Raw genomic sequence first — 24,390 nt, 5'->3', positions numbered from 1 at the left:
ATACAGTAGATTTATATATATGTATGTATAAGTAAATGATTAGAAAGGTAGTTTAAATTTCCAACATCGGTAATCCTTGACATTAAGTTTGTTTAGTTCCCATTTTCTTAGCTGTAGTAAGTCGCTTAAACATCATTCAAATCTTCTTAACTTAACAGCTAAGTGTGAACTGAAAAGTGATTCAATTACCATTTCTCATTTGTATAAACACTTTACACACACACACACACACGCACAAATGTCTGCATATCGTATGTTTTCACACTATTCTTCTTTTCCCTTTTCTGTGTTTTATCACATAAAACTTATTAACTATTGCAGGCCATAACATTAACTTTGCCAAGGCACTAAATGTCTGTGGGATGCGTTAAGCGAATCCCAAGATATGCAACCGACCACCTATGGCCTCTGGTTTTGTAGAACCTTTGCACACTCACGCACACACACACACACTCGCAATCTCTTTCAATCCCAATCCCAATGCCAATCCCAAAACTCAATTCCAATCCCCTTTTGTCTTTCTTTTGCTCGTTTGCTCCTTATCTGTGCGCGTTGGGCAAAAAGTTTTCGCAAAATTTTTACTACTTGCTGCAACATCAAAATGCCAAGTTTTTACGATACTCGGCTGTTGCTGCTAGGAGCCGCTAGAGCTGCTGCTGGTGCTGCAATTTTACTTAATTTTAATGGGATTTTTTTCTTTTTTTTTGCCTTTTCTTCCGCCAACTGCAAAACGCATTAAACAGGGCAGAGAACGGCACACAAGAGACTTACGCTTACGCATGAGCGTTTCTTGTACGTGGATATGAACACTCGATGCTCGTATGTGTACCATTAGGTACAGTCAATGCCAAAAGGCTTGCCAAGGCTGTAGCCATGCCGCAACTAATGCCTGACCATTTTAAATTGGCAAATAAAAAGTTGTTAAAAAGGAAACTTGTGACCAGAAGTTCGTCTTGCAACTACAGAGCTCTTAAATTACTTGCTATATAGTACATTCATGGGATGTAGCTGGTATGTACATACATACATACATACATACATCCATGCTTTTTTATGGTATAGTCCATTAATCTGAAATTTTATCGGCTATAAGTGTTACCTAATCACATAAGAGATACAACCAAGAAAAATGTTTATAATGACACTTAAACTAGTTGTTGAAAAAAAAAAAAAACAGATATTCAGACCTAAGATCAGGTTTTCTATCCTGTTCAAATCACATTCAATGCGAATTTCCTATAAGTTTCAATCAGTTTTGGCCTTTCAACTGCAGCTTGAATGGTTTTTTTGGCTGTTGGCGGTCACGATCTTCAGTTTAAGAAAGGGTCAGATATGAATTTATGAATGGCTGAAAGCATAAAGCATTGAGGAACTAGCAATAAAGTCGAAAATAGCCATGTTGTACGTTACGGCATTCATTCTATTATTTTGTTAAGCTTTAAATTAAGTATACGCACAGTGTGTCAAAGAAACTAATAACAAGTATTTGTATTTCCTAAGGGCTTTCTGATCAACCTTATATATTTATATATCTTGACCTGGTTTGTTTCACACTTTACAACATTTTTGTCCAAACGGTTTAAATGGTTTTATGTATTTAAAAATAAATTAAAATTCTTTAAAAATATTTGAAAAACTAAACAACTGATTGCAAAATCGTTTATAGTTGCTTTGAACGTTTTCTGTCGCTGTCTCCAGCTAAAAATCATAATTTTTTTCCTTCATTCATTGTGTCTTTGGCTCATAATCAGCACGTTTGCAGGCCACAAAATCTACGACAATAAGTTTGCACTTGACTGGCCAGGCAACAACAATGGCAAAAAGAAAAAAAAATGGGACGAGCAAATAAAAGGACATCAGCTAAAACAGCTTGGACCAATTTAATGGATAAACAGAGGCGAACACACAATTTTCGGGTAGATGACAAACTCGATGCTTATTATTTAGCCTGGACCAGAACTGTAATACATCATGTCTAACTAGTTTTCCTACAAGCACATAGACATACATACATCTGTAGATGTACATATATGTATTATATATGTATATATTCTGTCACAAGTGGCAGCCTTGTGTATCGTAAGTTGTTGGAGCACTAAAAATGTCAGTAAGAAACGGCAGGAGCAGCGGTTGTTGCTGCGTTGACGCTGCATTTTCCGTTTTTCCATTTTTACGACCCGCCCACACTATGAAGTCGTAAAGTTGGAAATTTTCGCTTCCTGCTGCTGGCTCTGCGATTTTTCTATAGTTTTTAATAAGCATTGGTAAATATTTTTACTCCTCTTGTTTCTGGTATGCATGAAAAGTTGGAGGAAAAAAAAAAACGTTTGTAGGAAAAAATTTGTAGTATTTGTGCCTGGAAGGCACAACGAACATTATATCATCATAATGGCAACCATGACGTCGCGTAAAATGGTATAATACTCGTACATTCTATACACAACCATACAGTTGCGAATCAACTTTAATAGTTTAACAAAAAGGCACCTTAGCAAAAAGATAGGGGAAAGGATATACAGTACACAGTTATGCTTTGGGAAGGTGTAGTAAAAAATATTAAATGAGGGTGGTGGCTAAGATGAATAAATGAGTCATTATGGAGAGTCGTTTCAGGCTATAATCGTTAGTTTATTCATACTTTTAAATGGCAAACAATCCAATTAACATACTAACATTAGTTGTTTCCCACATTGCCATTAAAAAACCCGTTAATACTGAGACGTTTCCTTCACTGAGAAACTTATTGGAAACTCATTCTCTATAAAAGGAGAAGAATATTAGCTAATTACTTTCTAAGACATCTGATTTGGAAAACTAACATTGAAGAAGGTTTTAGAAATGATCTGTTTAGTTAAAACTTTTAAATTTACATAAATCAAAACTTGCCTTTTCTACCTTTCCTTATATTATATTTTTAGATGTAAGTTTTTGATGATTATTTTTCTTTCCTCTTCGCTAACCTTTGCTCGTTTACTGTTTTCTCTTTTTGTTTTCATTCAAGTTTAATTCAATGTGATTCCAAATGGTCAGCCATTATAGTTTAGCGATCCTAGAGTTATATCCCCTTGCCTTGCCAGGTTTCTAGTCCATTCATTCGCCCCTTTGTCATACGAAATCCAATTCAACCATAAACACTTTTAAGCTTTATGGTAGCCACATTTACACGTCGACATACGCCTCACCTACTCCAACACTTTGGCCACCTTGCCACCTGGTGGCAAAGTCACCCCGCCAACTCCCCCGCTCGGGCCATCTGCGATTTAAAAATTTCAATGTGAGGTGTTTAGTGCCTGGGAGAAACGATGTTGAAACTCAGCAGCTACTACCTGGTGCAGCTTTCCCATGACACTGTCTAAAAGAAAATACAACACAAAAAACTAAAAATCGGGCAGCTGGAAACTCTAAAAGATGATGATGAAGGAAGAGAAGTCTTCATACTGAAGCAAAAGCCTTTTCAACGGCGTTGGGAATGTCGTAAATTTTTCGCATGCATTTTTCGGTTTAATGATGCATTTACGATCCGAACAGCAGTGCCAGCTCCAATGCTCCGAACCGAAACTCAAGCCCGGGCCCAAGGCCTCACCCTATACATACAACCAAACTCCCCAAACTCTAATGTCATTCATCCCCATCTTCGATTCGTCTTGATGAGAGGGGAGAGGGAAATGGGATGAGATGCTGCTGGGACGTGTAACCGTAATGGTTTTCACTGCAAATGGGCAACAACTTGAGAAGGAATCGTTACAATTTTTTTAATGTGTCAACAAACAAAAGCAGCTGATGCCAATCTCCCTGATCCATTTCAATATGGGTGCCATGGGGGGGCGCAAAATGGGAGCAGCTCTTTGCTTTGGTGCCTTGATCAAACTTTAAATCTAATTAAGGAAAATATTTTATTTTGTTTGTTTTTTTTTTTACATAAGTATATGCATTTCGCATTATATTCTACTTAATTACATTAACGAATTTTAATTTATACAGATTTAGTTTGAATGCTAATCCATGATTACAATTAGAGTTTCGGATAGATTAATATTTAGTTTCAATTTGAATTTTGTGCTGTAACTGAGACTAATCGTTTAGTAGATACTTTCTTTGGATACTAGAAAGTAGGAAGAACGTTGTTGTTTCTTTTTTTTTGTGGTTTTTATATTATAAATAATCTAACTTAAATTTTCATAAACTAAAGACTCCCTTGAATCTGATTTTAGATCATTTCGATTTTGATTTCATGCTTAAAAAAATTAACAATAATATTAAGAATTATGGAATTAGGATCAGTGCTAGATATCATATCGTGTTTTTGTTTTTCTTTGAAGATGCCAATGTAAATTTAATTTTTAACTTAAAATTAGAGTAGAATTTATAAAAAATTTAATAGTTCACTTTCACTTTGAAAACCATTTGATTATGTATATTTTTTTATCGTTAAGGATGTTCTCAATCAAAAATTATTCGGTATTGTTGTTTTCACAAACAGAATCAAAAAATATCAAGAAACAAAAATATTTTGCATCAAATACAAGTCAATTTAAAGATTCAACTTAATTTAATAAGAAGTTTTTTCTAAAATGTTCTCAGAAGATCTTTAATTTTTGTAGGTGGGTTTCAAAATTTGTTCAGAAGTGGTCTATAAGACATAGCCAAGTCGATAAACCCCATGAGAAGTTTGTCCTTCAGTTATTTAGTCGAACTTTAACATTCTAATACTATTTCGAAAATAATAATTTTGGACACACAAATGTTATATTTTTTCAATCATTTTGGAGGTGATACTCATCTAAATACATGCGAGTATTGTTTAAATCTGAATCTTTTCTCAAATCGATCAAGTTACCTATTAATTTTTGAAACAATTTTAAATAAGTACATAAATATATCACAAATTAAATCAATGGATCTTCAACTTTGAGTACAATACTATGTATGATACTGAAGTGATATCTAAACCAATAGAAAATAATGTATGAATTAATAATTAACATTCTCTAGCACTGGGCCCAAAACCGAAAGCAAGTCAAATTTATAGCTTAGGACTAAACTAGTGAATAAATTAAAACTTAAAACCGATGTGCAGATTTGAGAAGACATTGTAATTAATTTGCTGTTTATAGAGTTAATATTTGAAATGTTGAGTATTTATAGAAATATTTGATGTTATTTGCATTGTTTTTTTTTTTTTTTTTTTTTTTTTTTTTTTTGGTTTTTCCTTTCTCCAATTTGCGAAGCTTGATAGTTCCAAAGATTTTAGGGTATTGTTGATTGATGAGTTCATTAGTTAGTCCATTATGGAATCCCTTTTTTAGATCATTAAACTTCGATTGTGGGTTATATTGATTGCAGAGAAGAGACCACATAGAGATAGTTTCCATCCATTTGAAATTTTCAAGGGGGTATGTTGATTGAAGAGGCGTTTTGGGTAGGTTGACACATCGATATTTGAGTTTTCCCTTTTTTGTTTTTGGTTTGTTGATTGTTGATAGTATATATGTATGTATATATATATTTGTAATCCAAGTCCAAGTGCAGAGATGCTGACAAAGGCTTACCGAGTAAATTCGAAATATTTACAAAGGTTTTTCTAACATTTAAATCGCGCGCGTTTTTGTTTTGTTTTTTTTTTTTGTTTATGTATATTTTTTTAATATTATTTATCGTGATGCTTTCATGGAAATAAATAGCTATGCAAAAATTCTGTTCTTTGTTTTGTATTCTTTTTTTGGTTTTCAATATTTTTTTTTTTTTTTTTAAATTAATTAATGAAAAATTATCATCCACATTGCCGCGTTGTGTTGCGTAGCTCACCCCCGTCATACATATTCAAATTATGTTGACGGGAGTATTCATTTACAACATATTGGCCTGATCGAAAGATATATATATGTATTACATTTGAACTCACATAGAATTGGTTATGAAAAATTACCTAGAAATGGGCAAAATGTGGAATAGTCTAGATGATTCTTTGAACTTACCCTCTTCAATACGTCGCGAAGCCTCTTCAATATCGGCACCAGCATCTTTTAATATCACATACATAAGCGGCATTAGCTCCCAGGGATAGCGAAATTTCTCTAATAGCTTTTGGCAATAATCTAGGAAAACATCTTGGCCTGAAAAGAATACATATGTAATACATATATCATAAGGGAATACATTACTTTTGAGACTCAGTAAAGTTTAGTTTCTCAGCATTAACTTTCTTGAAATTTGATACAAAGTTTCGCAATTCATTGACAAATCCCACCAACATTTTTTATAAACAAATAAACTCTGAATGTATTACGTTTAATTTAAATGCTGGGTCGACATTTTTATGCAAATCTACAATGCCAATTGGCAGACAAATGTCTCTTTATTTCAATATAAAGAAGGCGGCGAAAACGTAGGCATATTTTGCAATTTAATACTCAATTGGATGGAACCGAAACCGATCGAATCGAACCCTCTCATATAATCCAATTAAAATGGCTGCCATCATAACAGTAGAGGACCTCAAAATAGGTTCCGTTTGTATATCTATGGAGCTATAATATAGCTAAATAATGGATTGCTAAGGAAACACTGAAATGGGAAAGACTCAAAAACTAATTTGTAGCTATTTCTTTTTCAACAGACAATCGAGAAAGTCTTAAGAAATAAACGAAAGTACAAGTGAACTTTAAATTCAGTTATTCGAATTTCAAATGTTAAATGTATTATTTATATTTAAAGGTGCCTTCTAATAAGTCTCAAGGTTTATAATGATGTAACAAGAATGGGTTTTAGTTTTTTATTCATTTCGAGTGTCTTGTATTAAGTGTTTACCTAAGATTGACTGGGACAACTGTTTTAATATTTCATGAATTCAAAAATAGATATTACACATAATGAGAAGAGAGGAAAAAATTGTCCAAGTTGCCATGGTTTGTTCACAATTAATGAATTAACATAGTTGCAAACATTGCAAAGTCTTTCAGTTAAACGAGACAACTAATCAAGAAGCATTGTCTTTATTTCGTTAAAGATTTAAAAAATTTACATTATTAGCATAATTATTACATTATTATGAAATATGTATTTTTAGTTTAGGGGCAGATTAAGCAAAGACAACACACAAATTAAAATGAAGTTAATTACAATAAATGTCATTTGTCATTCTCTATTTCGTCTGCTCAACTTGCCATGTGTCTATGTATACATGTAAATATAATAAGTATACGCATAATATAGTCAAATATACTATATTTATCCTTCAACTTGTCGAAATATTTGAGACCTCTTTTAATAAAGTAAACACATTTAAAATTCAAGTCTTTTTAAAATTAATTTCTTTTTCAACTAATTTATTTAAAATTCTAACAAAGACGACCTGTAAGTATTTAAATTCTCATTGTCTGATCATTTAAGACTTTCATAAGTTATTATTCCGTTTTATGATTCTTCAAAATATTGAATATTCACATTAACCCAATTGAACTTAGATACATCCAGATAAAACACTTTCTTCACGATGATGACTCTTTTAAAAGTCTTTAAAAATTAATATTATATACATAAGTTATCTGAAATTCGCAGCCATCTAAAGGCATGCAATGGGTTTGGACCCTGGCCCTCTTTTTGTGGCCTTTATTGTTTAGAGTGGGTTTGTTTTATGTTGCCTTTTCTCTCTCCCTCTCTGTCATTCACTTAAGCGCTCTCTTTTTGGTTTGCTTATGCCATTATGTTGAACATTTTGCCAGCCATTTTTTTTTGTTCGTCAGCTTGTTTTTACCTACACAACAGCAACAGCAACAGCAACAAGGGGCAGCAACATCAAACGGCAAGAGCAACAAAAACTGGCAGCTGACGTCGTCGCCGTCGTCGTCGTCGTCGTCATCGTCGTCGTCGTAGTCATTGCTGTTGTCGGTAGTTTTCGTAGTAGGCGGAGCTTCATATCCATTGGCCCGTTTTATTATGTCTCTTCTCTTCTCTTCTCTTCTCTTTCCTTTCCTTCGTTTGCTTTCCTCCTTTAATGCCGATGTTGCTGCCGTAGTAGTAGTAGTTGTTGCTGTTGTTGAATGCAACTTGCTCTGTTGGTGAATTGTAGTTCGATGTAGCAGGAGGAGGAGGAGGAGGAGGGAAGTTGCACGTTTTGCATTGGTGACTTGACTTTGAGCACCTCTTGCCGTGTGTTTGTATTGTATATTGTATAATGATGTATGTGTGTGTCTTTGTGTATGTTGGTGTAAAACATGTTTTTTTTTTTTTAGAGCAGCTCCAAGTTATTGTTGTTGCTGCCCAGCGGCAACAATTTTTTAATTTTACATGAGACACGCAAATTCTGTTCGTTCTTTCTTTCCTGTCACGGTTTGATTTTAAATTAAGCAATTAAACCATTTGTGCATTTCATGTCCAGTTTGCGCAAAATTATTATATTAACCACCAATATAAATTTAATAAATTAATTTATTGCTCTATGAGCGCAACAAACAACAGCAACAACCAGCAACAACAGCTGCTGCAGGACCAACCGCACCCAACTAGCCAACTAATCAACTAACCAACCAACAGCAGCAATATCATAAACAACTAAAACAGCCAAACTATTTTATTAGCCAATTCTGTGGGTCTGTGAATGAATTATATTGGTAACCCAATGAATTAATTAAGACATCTGAACAACGAAGAGCGCACCAGATATTGAAAATTGGCAATAGTTGATAGTAGTTTGTTTAGAATACTCGCTACTTAATATTTTTGAAGGAATCAGGCTCACTTTTGATCTGCTGCTTAAACCTTAAGATTAGGTTTAATCAATCTTCATCTTCATCTTAATTTTCATCTTTAATCTTTAAAAATATTTACAATTTTTAATAGTAATTTATGAGAGTTATTTCAAGTGAAGATTCTATATTTTAAACTTTTCACATATTAAAATCGGCATTGATCACTGCAAAATGTAACAGTTTTCATTAAACCAATCAACATTTTATGTTTTTTCCATGGAAAAGTCCTTATCTAATGGAAATATTCACTATTTTCTTGCTCTTTTCAATTGATATGTGAAATGTCAATGAAATAATATTCACATTGAAATACAAGTATTGGAAAGAAATTAGTTAAAATGTATAGTAACTTTTTTGGTAACGCCCATTGAATAATTTTCCATCGTTGTTGCACATTTTGCCACACCCATTTAGGGAAAATGCTTATACATTGCAGTTAGCCAGTAAACGATGCCATTAACGCGCATAAACCGAATCTGCGCAGGGTCACAATGGAGGGGGAGCTATGGCACTACACGCACAACAACACTGACTATATGTATTTGAATCTTTATATACTTGTATATACATTCTCAGTATATACATAGGTATCATTGCAGGATGCATTTTGCTGGTATTGGTGTGCCTTCCATCTATATCTCTCTCTCGCACTCCATCTACCGAACGCAAGAACCGAATCCTTTTTTTTTTTTGGCTAAACCATCAGTGGCATCCTCGTTTTGTGTCGTCCTCATCCTACTTGAACTCCCACACCCACTTCTACTCTCTCTCACTCTCTCGTTGTTGTCGTTTAAGTCGTTAGCAAAACTTTTTCATCGTCGTTTTCATCGTAGTGGCTCTTTTTTGTGCCGTTTTGATGTTTTTTTATATGCAGCAAGGCACGAACGAAGCTGCAGTTGCAGATGCTCACAGGCATGTTTGAAGGAGCTTGAGCAGGAGGAATAGGAGTTGCTTCGCTTTTTATATACTTTTGTGCCCAATTGCAGGCATTACATGGAACTTGCAGCATGCCTCAGTTTTCCTGTCTTCGATACCGATGTTAATGCCGATTCGTCGTCCTATTCGTCGGTTGTTTCGCATGCTGCTTGCCTTCGACTTGAGTTTGGTTAGGCATTTCTCATTGAAGTTTGTTTCAAGCTAGCATATGCAAACGTTCCTTCAATTTCTCTTAGATAGGGCAGAAGATCGTAGAGTATCCTATTCTAATAGTCTTCATTTTTAACTTTGCCCTCTAAAGCTTGCAATAGGCTAGGCAATACTTATTCACTGTAAATTCCCAAATTTCTTTACATGAATCCATAGGTTTTAATGTATTATATTCATTTATCTCATGTTGTTTTTTTTTTGGGTCTCGTTGAGGTCTTAGTTTCACGAAAAATATTATTTTAAATGGGTTCTTTTCTATAAATATGATCAGTATTATATCAAATCATTAAGTCTATCTGTTCTTACAAGACCTACTCTAACGCAGAGATAAATTTCATCCCAAAACTGAAATTTAAAATCTTGTAACATCTCGAAATCCAAGAATCAACGTTTTCTGCATTTTATGTATTTATTAAGCTCTTAAGAAACAATTTACTGATATTTATTTTGCAAGTTTCTCTGATTCTTGTAGCTAAAACCACAAATATTAGTCTTTATTATTCGTCAAAGGAATCGGAAATTGGATTTATATTCAAAATACTGCTAGCAAATGATGAAACACCCGCAATGAAGGAAATTTCCAACAAACGGCTAATCGATAGATTATATAATACCTTATAGTAGTAGTACAATGTACACATTTGTTTCTAACCAATTGTTCCGCATGAAATTTCATACATATGTATGTACATATGTACATATGTGCGCTTGTATATTTCACTTATCGACATAAGTAGCCCCTTACCTACTAACTAATGGCTACGTAATATATATTGATTAGAACTTGAAGTTCAAGTTGACACAAATTGATAAAGCCGCGAAAAAAAATTGATGTAGGATTTTTACCATCAAAATGGCTACCTTAACAAAAAGTTATCAACTCTAATCTTGACTAATTCGTGAATATTAAAAAGAAAGAGAAAGAAAGCTAGTTTTATTACCGGGAAAATCTCGCAAGTTACAACTTATAACTCGCAAGTCAAATGTTAGGTTAAAACAGTAATGAAAAAGCAGGAATCATAAAAATGAATTCAGAGAAAAAAAAATTTGGGATTTTCGATAATAAAAATAAAAAATTGTAAGTCCCGCGAAATCGAAACTAGAATCATAGACCTGGCGATACCCTGCAGATGTAGATTGAATAGAGATTTTTGTCTTAACCTTGCAGCTAAAACTAAAAGCTAAAAACTACAACCATTCTAGCATCTATTATATTTTATTGCAAAATTAACGACGAATCGAATGAGTAATATGCTAAATGAAAATTCTTTATTACAGGAAGTGAGATACTAAAAAATTATAACCAGGTTAATAAGACTTTAAACTAAAAGTTGTTGTTTGTTCTTTTTTTTTTTTTTTGTTGCTCTTTAAAATGCGCTCTTTTTCTACTTTGTTATGTAGGGTATCTAAAAAAAGAAAAAAAAAACTCTAAGAGTTGGAATAAAGGAATGAGAAATTTTTGTGGATATGCATGGTAAAAATTATGACACAAGTTCAAGTGAATTACGACTAAAGCTAACGACAGCGATTACATAAATGTCAAAGAGACTACAAGAAAAGCTTTTGTCACTCGAGGGTTTTTGTTTTATTTGACTTTTTTGTGTGATGTACATACATACATATACTACTATCTAGTATGTATGTATTGTGGTATATTCTTATATAACTCGTAAAATCTCTGGGTAAAATTGCAAACGTTTTAATTTTGAGATTAAAACTGCTTTCGTGCTTTCAGCTTAACAAGCTTAACTTCCGCCTTAGTTGGCAACCCGCTTCCTTTACCTCTTCTCCACTTCTTATCCTTGGCACATACTCGTAAAACAAAACCATGTGCCCTTTCCTCTTCTTTCTCTTTCTGTGTATTTGTATTTGTGTGTGTGTGTGTGTGTGTGTGTACATGCACTTTTATTAGCTTTTACTGCAGTTTCTGGTTATATCCTGACGTCGACAAAGCACAAGCATGAGTGACAGAAACAGAGAGAAGAGGACTGCTAACCCTGTCAATGAGCTTTGAAAGGTGCAAAAACTGTAAAACGTTGAAACTGCAGCTGAACTAAGGATCCTGCGATGGACGAAGTGAGTTTAGTGTTTTTCTGAGGTATTTTACTGAATCGTTTCTTGTAGGTGAGGCAATGAATAACAAATGACAATGCGAATTGGTAAGTTTTTGTATATATATGGCAAAACAGTCTGCTGACAGTTACTTAAAGGATTTAGAATTGTTGATAAAGGAACAGTATATTAACTAAAAGCTTCAACAGAAGCTAAAATGACTTAGTTGATTATTATCTATTAATCTAGGTTAAGATAAACCTAAACATAATCACTTTGTAATATCAGAACTAAGCTGGAGTTTAGAATTCACTCATACAAGTCAATAGTCTTACATTTAGTTTTTGTAATTTATATAAATTAGACTTTGAGCAAATGGAAGTGTCATTTTTGAAGCCTTTCTTAAACAATTATAAAAATAGACATTTTATAATCAAGGAAAGGGCTCGAAAGTGACGCATCAATGTGATTTCTCTTAAAACATTCTTCTAGCTTCTGGGTTTAATGCTTTATAAATAAGAGAAGGGCTATTTCTCTTTTTATATTTATAATTTTTTTTTAAATAAATTAAATTTTATGGTCAATGAATTGACACAACAAAAATACTGTTTAGACTTTGTATGGTGTAAACTTATAACAGAGAATAACTAAGCAGATGTTGTATAAGTAACTACGTTGTTTAGTTGGGTATTTATCATCCGTCAGGTTAGCCCTATTTGAACTTTGTGCTAATACCAAATATAAGGGTATACTCTTTTCAAATGCTTTACTCTAATAACAGATATTTGTTTTTGAAATTTTAAGGTTTTTACTGTAAAACATTACAAAATTGCCCCTTTTGGGTTGGGTTTCAAAATTTAAAAGATCTTCCAAAGAATTTAAAAAACTCTCTGCTTTATTTAGCTCTAACTATAAGCATTAAGTTTAAATATCCTCCTAAAATATAAAAATTTTGAATTGATTACCTTTAAAATGGTTAATCTTCTTAAATTGATCTTAAGATATGAGTGGCATAAGCTTAAGGATCTCTCGGTGTATTTTCAAGTTTTTTATTATTTTAAATAAAATTTTTGCTCTATCTATATAACGATCTTTAAGTCAAACGAAAGGTTTGACAAAAGCTTTGACTAAAATATTAGTCTTTAAGATGTTTACTTAATTTGTTAAATTTATTCTTGACATTATTCCTTTGCTTTTGTTTTGTTTTTGTTTTACTACTTTGTTCCAGAGTCTAATCACATTTATTTCCATTGCATTCATTTCATCATCTCACCATCTGCATCCGTATTCGCATTCGTATACGTATACGTATTCGCATCCGCATCCGCATTTCCATCTGCATCTGTGTCTGCTCTGGGGCTCATTAAAAACTGTTTTTATATTGTCTGCTCTTACTTCTTGCCTCTGCATTTGCATTTAAGCTCTAAAACATTTCCCAAACCAAACCAAACCAAAAAAACAAGATACCGAATGCTTCACCCGACCAACCAACATTTTGGGTTTCATCAGTTCTGGTCTTTATGTATGTAGATACATACTACATTCATTCCTCGTTCACTCATTTTTGGTCCTTTTACTCCTTTTGCTCATTTTACCCAACCATTTTGTGGATATGTCGATTTATTATTTTTTATTGTTGTTACGTTTTACGACTTTTACTCTGGCAAATCTACAGATACACCAGATACATGCCAATATTTTTGAGTTGAGATATATTGCCGCTTCACCAGTCGTCGTCAGTCGACGGTTTATGAGCGCCTCAACTCAACTGAAGTCATCTCATCTCATCTTATCTCATTTCATCCTTTTCGGTAGCCAAAAGCGGAAATTTTATCAAAAAATATTTGGAGCCAGCACTTTTTATTACCCAAGTTAATTTTACAACTTGGTGTCAAACTCTCAACGCACTGAATGCACCCCAATTGGATGATATTAGTTGGCAAAATGTTCAAAATAAATAAAAAGCAGAAACTGTGAAAGCAAAATTTTGAAAAAAATGTCATAAAATTCAAGCCAAAAACAGCAATTAGAGAGACCGATTAGATCATTTGTCAACAACCAAAAATACAAAATTTATTGATGCATCATTTGTCTACTTAATTTTTTTTATTTCATCATGAAAATTCTCAACGTCTGTGAGACAGAAGCATCTTCAATGATAGATGACAATTTGAGGGAATTTTTCCATTTCATTGAACAAAGTTTTCTAATTTTGAATCAAAACATCTGTAGGTTAGCCTTGTGAGATAATTTTGCTAACTTTTCATGGTATTGGTTATTAGACAAAAATACTTAACACCTTAAAGAACTAATCATGTAGAAATTGGAATTTTTAAACATAATTGTGTTGAAATATTTTTAAGTTTAGGTTAAAGTAGGTCCTAGTAAGTCAGTTGTTTGGACAGTTTAATCCTAGTCGACTTCGATCCAACTATTTCTTAATCTTACCTAAAGGTGACTAACAAAAAGCAGAGCATAATTTCTATTAAATTTTCAAAAAATTGTATAAATTATGAGAAAAAATCTAACTTTGATAGATAGACTGGACTTGGAATCGTAGACGACACTTCCTATTACGTTTGCTCTTTCTCTACTTCCTATTTCAATTTCAAGGTTGCCCCACAAAAAAATGAGAGGAAAAACAAGAAAATGAGAAGAGAGAAAACTAACAAACTGAATAAACAAACCCGCTAATAGGGGAAGGGACGGCAATGAGCAAAGAACCGCTGACAGGGCAAACCAGAGGAAAAACTAAAAGGAAAATAGCGGAAAAACGTGGAAACTGAAATAGCCAATTTAAGCGTTCAATGTGTAAGTGGGTCCGACACCGACACAACTGTTGCTCGAGGAACTACCCTACTAACCAATTCGGCGATTGGAAACAATGTGTGTCTTTATGAGTACTTGTCTGGGTGTGAGTCTCCAAGTGGGAGTGGCTGTGGGGGTAGGTTAGGGGGACCTACGTCAACTGTTTATGGATTACACGTGCCCAGCATATTCAAGTTGCTCAAGTTCAAGTTCAAGACCAAGTCCAAATCAAAGATTGTCGGTCCAAGCCAAATAACCGAATGCAAATATCAAAATAATAATTATAATATATGCAAGTCTAATGTATAATTTCACAATTTTAGTACATACCTAATGGCAAACCATAAACCTTTGAAATTTATTTCATTTGCCATGTAAACTAAATTGGCATGAAAGAGTTAAGGAAATAAATATTTGACGTACATAAGAGTAAAAGAAGGTGGCACAGGTAGTTCTCAGCTAAATATATTTGCCTGTTTCGTTAGCCAAATGAAGCATCACAACTGGCAGCATCTCAACATACGGTATCATCCGCAACGACCATAAATTATATCACAAATTAGACAAAAACTATTCGAGTGCTATACGAAATGTATACACACATACATAGATATGTATGTATGTATGTAGATATGTGTATATTGTGGTCGGAGGAGCTGGCTATTTATAAGGGAATGAGCAAAGAACCAGAACCATCTCGCAGACCAAGAACAAGACACATCACGGGGATGATGATGATGATGACGATGACGATGATTGTAAGGCCTGACACCTTCTGTGACAAGAACATTGAGGATGGGTAAATATCGAATGGGGGAATGATTTTTCATTCTTTCTTATTCTCTCTCTCTCTCTGTTGATAAATTATTTCTTTTTCTAATTCTATAAAGTACTTGCATTTGATAAACATTTAACAAATAAACTAACAAAATATGATGATGGTCATAATGATGGTACACCAATTTGATATATGTTTTTTATCTATTCACGGAAGGGATTTTGAATTTTACATAAAAGCCTTCTAAATTTAGAGTTTTCAACGTACATTTATTTTACCATTTGATAAATTCGCCTAAATAAAATGCCACGCTTAAAAATTTTTTGGCAAACATTTGACAGACACGTTTTTTTTTTTTTTTTCTTTACACCCATTCCTCCCCCACACACTCACACACACACACAAACACACACAGAGGGCCCTTGTCTCCTATTTTTATACCATCAAATTAATTGCAAATAAAATATATACAACGAAATTAAAGAAGGAACCATTAGCATATAGTTTGGGCAAAATAAATTTGGCAAATCAAAAAACTGAAAACACTTTCTGTGCAGAAAATGTTTGTTGAAATTAATTTTGAATGCTCAAAATGTTTTTTTTTTAGATAATTTATGTGCCAGTTTATTTTACCATCAAATTTACACCTAATTTGATGAAAACAATTTAAGATTTAGTCTCGGGGATAAGAAATATTTTGTAGAAAATTAATTTATGTATTTTGATGTCCACCAAATGTGTTTGCAGTGCATTGAACGTTTTGTTTGACTAGTGCGAAATTCCGGACCTGGTAATGGCGATTTCGAATAGTTTCACTTTCAAATGCACATGTCTCATTGTCAGTCCTAGTCTAGTTTCCCCTCTGGGAACGACCCCTCGAAGCGCAGTCGAAGTAGCAGCAGTTCCAATCCCCAGTTGTACTTATCGCTTATCATTATTGTCATTGTTATCAGTGCTTGTGCAAGCTGTTTGCCCTTTTTTTTTTTTTTTTTTTTTGTCTAACAACCCTCCGTTTCCCCCTTGGCCACCAACTTTCACCCATGACGAAAGCTGATGGGGATGATAAGCTCATAAAGCTTAAGGTCTTATCAGTATAATATCAGTTCAGTTCTGTTAAGGGTCTTCAGACTCGGTTTACCAAGAGCAGGAGGACCCAAACGTGATGTCTATTAATTGAAATTCTTCCTTTTTAACGAGTGTATGCCGTTCGGGCCGTATTCACGTTCTTAGGGCCAATTGGCTAAGGCTTAAGTGCGCGGCTAGTAGTTGGCTCTTGGACTTGCTACCGTTTACCGTCCTCACTAATTTCATACATCATTAGGAGTTTGGGTTTCAGTTAACCAAATACTTTGCCAGTATTGTTAGTTGTAGTTGTAGTAGCTTCTGCTATTGCTGCTGTTGTCTTTGCCATGCTTGCCAGACTGTAAGGGAAAATCGTAAAATTTTCCTTTTTGCGCATTTTATGACGCGGAGGACGTCAACGACGCTGACGATGACGACGACGACGACGTCTTGACTAGACCGTTTCATATAGAAACTTACAACCCAACATATTTTCCCTCTTTCCTTTTTTTTTTTTTCTTTTGACTCACATAAAACTCACAAAATGTTCCTGTTTGTTTTATTTTTGACATTTTTTTGGTTTGATTTTGGCTTTTATAGCCGCTGCGTTACATTCGCGTTAATTGCTGTGACTGAGATATAAATCAGTTGATATGACGCCCGTGTCCTTTTAAGGTCCTGAGAGATAACTGAGTGAGTGTGTGTATGTTCTGTCAGTGCAAATTGATTTGACCAACCCTTGAAGTGAATTTTGCCATTTATTTTTTAAATCGAAAATCAGTTTTCAATTTATGCGCAATTTTTGTACTTTGATCTCTAGACAAGGGTAACGATTTGAGTTACAAGTGGGTAACGTGAATCAGAAATTGAGGGAATTAAATATATGTAAAATTTTAATAATAACAATTTTAAACTAAGAATTGAAATTAAGAGAGCAATAATTCTTTTTGGCCAAGTAATTAGTATCTATGATAAATTTAAATCATTTACATTTGATTTAATTGTTTTCTATCAAAACTATTCAACATTATGGGTAATTAAGATAAAACAATCTAAAATTCCATTATTCAATGGCAATTTACATATTCAAAACACTAAAAAGTTAAAAAATAAAAAACATTATCAAAGACTTGTTCAATTAAGCTCCCATAACTTGGGTGTGAAGTTGGTAAATGAATTAATTAAGGCGAATCAAAAAACAACTTAAACAAAAACAACACAAAAACCTGATTCAATTTGCAATCAATGAATGTTGAAATAAAAATTAAGCTGCAGCTATTTGACTGATAGGCAACATGTTATGTGACTTAAAAAAAAAGCACACACAAAAATTACAAAAATAAAGACATTAAACTAATGGAGTTGATATAGGAGATACCCTAACCTGATATAAGCTCCCCAAACGTTACTTGAAAGGAGTAAACTAAATTCAGTTAAGATTTATATTCATATTAATTATGCATTTAAATTGATTTAAAAAGGGATATGAAAAATTTATTGCATTTAGATATGAAAATATAATAAATATTATTAGTTTGGTCATTTGTCTTATGGAATAAATCATTAGATGACCATTTGCCCTGTGGCTTTTTGAAGAAGTCATAAATTCTGACCAAGATCACGACAATTAACCGCATATAATTAAGTATTCAAGCTAATTTTGTTGCATTTCTCATAATTTGCCCTCAAGCTTATCAAATGAGTTGGCCATAAATTAGGCCCAAGAATATTGTGCAAAATGCTAAACAATCCTTAATGTAGCATGTTGCATATAGATGTGAAAGGCGACTTGTAGTTACTCTTTGCATTCAAAGATGATTGTCAAATTGTTAATAACAAATAAAGTGATTAAGTATTGGCCCTTACCAACGAATGCAATGCAACTCGTAAGGATTAAGGAAATTTTCTGACCTATGGAAGTCCAGCACTCGAGATTTCCAAGTTTAGATAATATTCTGTTGCAATCACATTTGTGTTGACCAAGTTGAATGTACCCGCTGACTTTTAAGAGTAATTTAGAAAATCCAAAGGTAATGTGAAAATTATTGTTCTTGAATCAAGGGAAATAATGTAATGCAATTTTCATTTGCGCATTTTGCATTTGATTGTGTTTGAATTGTTTGGTTTTTTTTTTGGTTTCTGTTGCCAAGGCACTTGGCCAGCAGCAAACATTTAAAATGTGTAGGAGAGAGAGAGAGAGAGAGCGGCATCGAGAGAAGCCATTTGCGGAAGAGAGTGGCCAATTTCCATGTGTGAGTGAGTGTGGGAGAGCCCCACTGAGCACTGAGAGATTGCATTTTAGTTGCTGCATTTATATTTGTATGTGTATGTATAGTTGTGTTTGTTGTATACGATTACTACAACAAATGGCCTACACGTGCCGATTGTCATAGGCCAGGGAGGCGGCGGGTCGCTTGTGGATAAGGTGCCAAAGAGAGGGAGAGGCGGGTGGTTGATGTGAAAGGGTGAGTCGAATCAGACAGCTGTTGCACATGTATGTATGTGTGTGAGTCATAAACAAATGCATTTGACTTTGCACTTTTATTTGCTTTGCTGTTATATATGCACTTGTATATGGACTACAGTAGAACTTGGCAATTTGCAGACTCTAAATGGAATTAATGAACGAAACTTCGTTTACTTTAAATAATTTAGTCAATAATTAAATAAATATGTTGAATACTGGTAATGAAAGGAATACTTATGTACTTGTTCGTCTTATTCATTATTCCATTTAGTCGATCATTAAGGGAATGAATGAGTTCAAATAAATCTCGATATCCATTTCAATATGTCTTGTTTATTCTTTTCCTTATGACTTTACACGCTTGAATCCTTTTTAAAAAGAGTGCAAACAGATCCTGAGTAGATGCAAATATGCAGAAATACTTGAAATATTTACTTTAGATGACTTTAATACTGTTTCTTAAGACAAACTTTTAGAATTAGATTCTATAAGCAATAGATATATATTTGAACAAGTTTTGTCTTTTACACAATTTAGTCCTTATGATTGGTTTACAAAAAACATTACAGAAACTGAATTAAATTGAAAATACAAAGGTATTAAAGATAAATAGAAGATCTATAACTTTATAACCGCAAAAATATATATACATATAAAAAACTAAAATCAATCAAGTTTTGTTTGACCAATTTTTAGTTGAGACCATATTGATCATTATAGTTAGGTCCGACTCTCTGATCTATACAAATTTATTTAATTTTCCTATATATGTATGTATTGTATATATTTATAGGGAGAAGGCAATGTGACTTTGAAATTTAGTTTAATATGCCGCACTTTAGATGTCGCTCTATTTAGCTATAAGTCTAATAATTTTTCTGTATTACTATTTTACAGCTGGTTCTGCTGGCTGCTCGCAAATATTATGTACATACTTATATCTGTCTATAGACAAATATTTAACGCCTGTCCAGAGGCCACCAGACGTGTCTGCAACACTGAAGATAGCAGCAGTGACCCCTTTCCGCCCTCTCCATCTTAACCAACCCTTTCCCCCTTTCTGTCATAGCCTTCGACCATCTTTCATCGTGTGTGCCACTGTTCACTACGTGCCTGATTGTCTACTAATTTGCCCCGTCTATTGATGTGTGGAAAAGTCTAGTGAGAAAACAAATTGACATACTGATAAAAAAAAATAAGAAAAAAGAACGGAACGGAAAATAGAGTAGAATACGTACTTGTGTACATATCCAACAAGTAAAACAGGAAAATCTTTACGTGGTGCGTGATTTTTGTAGTTCTTGGCAATTATTATGCACTTAAATTGTTCACAGATTTTCTATCTTGTTCACTTGGCACTTGGCACTAGCTTTAATAGGTGATTTTATATTTATACAAGCTAATTTAATTGTTAAACTTTTTTCGGTTTTTTGTGTGTTGTATGTGTGGCGAGATATTTTGATGTTACATTTTTGTCTAGAAGCTCTTAACCCAAGAGCCGACAAGCTGAAACAGTGAAAAACTTGCGACTGTGTAGGCTCGTAATTTTTGTGTGTTTCTATTTGTTATTTTTTGCCATAAATAATTGCAGCCAAGCAAATCGGACAAAACTATGAATTTAATGGCTCTACAAGGATTATTGACAAAGTAATTTCAAAAATGTTTTCAAACTGTTTGACCAACAATTTGAGGTTGCTGAAATAGCGTCTTATTAACAAAATGATTCATGGCATCAATTATAAAGTTTATAATCTCTTGAAGTCTTTCATCACACAGAAAATTGAAATACAAATGATACAATTTGTAAATATTTAGGTGGTTTTACATAGATTAAAATCAATTTTGTCCATTGATCATTTAAAATTGAAATAGGCTTACATTTAACTTATTTCGGGCTTTTTCACCTCATTCATTTAGCGAATTTTCCACGAAAATTGCAAACAAATTGAAATGGTATGATTGTAATGAACTTAAATTTTAAATCAGAATGAAAATAGTATTTAAACATTTGTAATTGAACTAAAGTCCAGCAAAGTATATAGTAAAAGCTATGGTTCTGTATATGTTAAGACTTGATTTAATTATTAGGATATTCTGCAATTTGATCAATTAGAAATTTGTATATTTTATAGGAACAAACAATTCATTCTTATCGAAAGAACATTCGTCCGTTTTCTATATAAAGTTGGATGTAAATATTATTAGTATATATAATTGCCTGAAAACAATTTAGAATTGTAAATTAGTTCTCTTATTTTTACACTTTCGCTAAAGGTGCTGATGGGTCAACATTTGCCACATGCCCCAAGTCTGTTCTACCTGTAAGCGATGTGAATCTGTTCTAGAAATCTATTTAGTATTTACACATACATATTCACAAATGTGTGAATTCACGTATATGTATGTATATCCAAAAAGCAAATGCATACGAAACTAATTCAAGTTCAAGGTAAAATGCCAATCGAACCAATAACTATTATGATCATGAAGATGATGATAATAATGACGATGATTGTTGTTGTTGATATTATGCAATATGCTTTCACTTGGGTCAATAACCATTTCAAGGTAGACAACTACAAACATATTTCAACGGGTTCTTTAGATAAGAAACGAACTGCAGTAACTTGGATTGTTTTGGAATTTTAAATGTTACCCAGTTTCTGCTTAAAAAATAGTGCAAAATATTGTTATTTGTAAATAGCTATTAGTCAGTACTTTAATATATACATGAGTTTCTTTACGATTGTGCCCCCCCACCTCACATAGCACAAACCTGAGTTTGGATTTTATGACTTCGTTAAAAAGAAAGAAAATTTCTGGTCAAAAACCCTCCCACATCTATGTATAACCCAAGAATGGAAGGAGGCATGCAGATTCCACTAGTAGAGACCCATAAAATTTGGCCACATTCCATTAACCGAGTGTTCTGTATGCATACTAAAAGTTGTAAAGCCTACGAATTCCTGATGCTCTTAATTTTTAGCACATTTTTAATTTATTTGCCAGCATTCTGTTTTTTTTTTTGCTTCTTCTTACGATTCTAAAATCGTTTCTTTTTTGCTACCTCCCTGTCCCTCTTGTTGTGCCTCTTTTCATCGGCATTAGCATTAAAGTTGTAAATGTCGCTTTGTGTCGTAAAAGTTTTCTGCAATATGTGTCTGGGTCTGTGATTTTTATATGGACTGTAACGTTGAGAATTATTTTCGATTCTGTATATCCTGGTGTATACATACTTATAAATTTTTAAGAGGTGTGTTTGACAGACGAGAGGCGTTTGTGTTCGTCTTAGCCATGATCATCTGTCTCATGGACTGTCGCTCACTATCCAATGTCTAACAAGAATAATATTAATAAACAAAAGTCGATACATTGTTAGTATGTCCATGGGCTTAGTTAGGATCTTACGTATAACAATGCCAATTCAATGAGAGTTTCAATTGGAAGGGGATCTACGCCCATGGTTAATCAGTAAAACATTCAAGTGGGTCTAAGGCTTATGAGCTACGAGAAACATTCTAATTGTGAGTTAAACTACTTTTAATTGACTAAGATTTCTGTATTTAATTTCTAATTTCTATGGGAATCGAGTATTATATATGGTCTTTGGCATTTTTATGGCTTTCCTTTTCTCTCATTCATTTTGCTGCTGTTGTTGAGAAAAAGAGCAATTGGCTACCCTTTCCGTTTGAGATTTCAAAAGCATAAAAATATAATTTACAACTTTGTTTTTGTGTTTTTTTGTGTTTTGTCAGTATTATTTTCTTGTATTTTTTATATGTATAGGTATATATATTTTTCTTGTTGTTGTTGCTGTTGGCAAAACATAAAAACTACGTGAAGTCGTTTTTAAGTTGATTTTTACAGCGCGTAATTTCATTGAAATGCGCAGCAGATGTATGTATGTAGAGAGATGAGGCTCCAGAGTCTCCTGGGCATCCTCATCCACAGTCTCTGTGGCCACTTCCAGCAGCAACATCAGCATCTTTGGGCTAAGCCCTTGCAAAATAATTTAATTAGCTCTGCTTGTGGCTTTTGTCTGATTGCTGCCTGGGCCGCGAAATGGCGTTCCCCGTTTTAATTTTGAAACGCTTCCTTTTACCTGCCTGCCTGGGTATGGCTCGTATGTTTATGATTTTGTCAGGGCCGGTTTTGCTTTGTTTTGGAAATGGTATGGAGGGTGGGGGTTGTCTTAACAGCTTGCTCTGTGTTTCAATATAATCGAATATAATCTATCCAAATCATCAACATGCACGGTATGCTTAACTGATTCGAGTAGTGGCAAAAAAGAAGACGCAGCAATAAAGTATCTACCTTTAAGTAAGAGCTTGAGTAATTAACTAAATCCGTTGCAGGATATAAAAGACATGCAGTGATATTTTAACTGCATGTGGCCTCTCTGGGCGGTTCAATAAATGTGCATCATTTAATGAATTTTTCGCCTCTTAACGAAAAAATGAATATCTGCAACCGTCAAGAATCAATTGTCAGTTGACTTCTGAAAAAAAAAAATAAAAGCAAGCAGTTTTAAGGCATTTAACTTGCATTTTTCAGTAATTGACAATGCCATTCGTGACGGACAGGCTCCTTGAGAAAAATGTCAGAATGTATGTAATGTTATGTAATCAGAATGTTTTGACCAAAGGTTACCTTCTTTTCACATTCGCTACATCGAATTATTAGTAGTAGTTTAATAAAGAAAATTAGAATTTTCGAAAAATCAAAGATCTGTTACCAATTTTTTGTTTTTAGACTTACTTTACATTTACTTGTTTGTTAAATGGCCGTGATATCTGCAAATCCGGTTTCAGATTAGCTTGCTATGCAAAAAATTCACTTTAGATCTTTGTCACTCACAATCAAATCACATTTCATGCTGCTGGCACAGCTCATTCTAATTGTGGTCTAGATCAAAATTTTAGTGTAATTTACGATCGACTAGTCGCTTAACCTCATCAAGAGCCAAGCCCAAATGGACATGGAGATGGAGATTTCGTGTCGTGCCTCGGAACGACAATATCCATCCATTAATGTAAATCAGTTGATATGTATATACATACAACACACACATTTGGGGTGTGTCTGTGTGTGTTTTTGGTCAAATTCGATTTCAATTTAAAGTGGATGCGATGGTGTTGTCTGCAACAATTTTGTGTGTGTGTGTGTGTGTGTGTGTGTGGGAAATTGAAATTGCAACAAGTTTTTAATGAAGTAAATTGAAGGTGAAGTAGGGTGAAGCTAAAGGCAATGCAAATGACAGCTAAGAGGGCAGAAGGAGCACCCTTTTCTATCTGAATTTTCATACAATATTTTATTTTATCTGGACAGTA

The 24,390-nt window shown here is 33.5% G+C and overlaps 1 protein-coding gene across 1 annotated transcript in view; it reads right to left on the bottom strand.

Annotated features, from left to right (window-relative positions):
* dsx (doublesex) overlaps positions 1 to 24,390 on the bottom strand; it is a 44,817-nt gene that overhangs the window by 6,360 nt on the left and 14,067 nt on the right. The window contains 1 exon segment of the mRNA XM_068300981.1: positions 5,976 to 6,113. Coding sequence (XP_068157082.1) covers positions 5,976 to 6,113 — 138 coding nt within the window.

The sequence above is a fragment of the Drosophila tropicalis genome, unplaced genomic scaffold (genome assembly GCF_018151085.1).
Source record: "Drosophila tropicalis isolate 14030-0801.00 unplaced genomic scaffold, ASM1815108v1 contig_878, whole genome shotgun sequence".
NCBI lineage: Eukaryota > Metazoa > Arthropoda > Insecta > Diptera > Drosophilidae > Drosophila > Drosophila tropicalis.
Note: the sequence above shows the minus strand (reverse complement) of the source record. Positions and strands in the feature narration are given on the sequence as shown.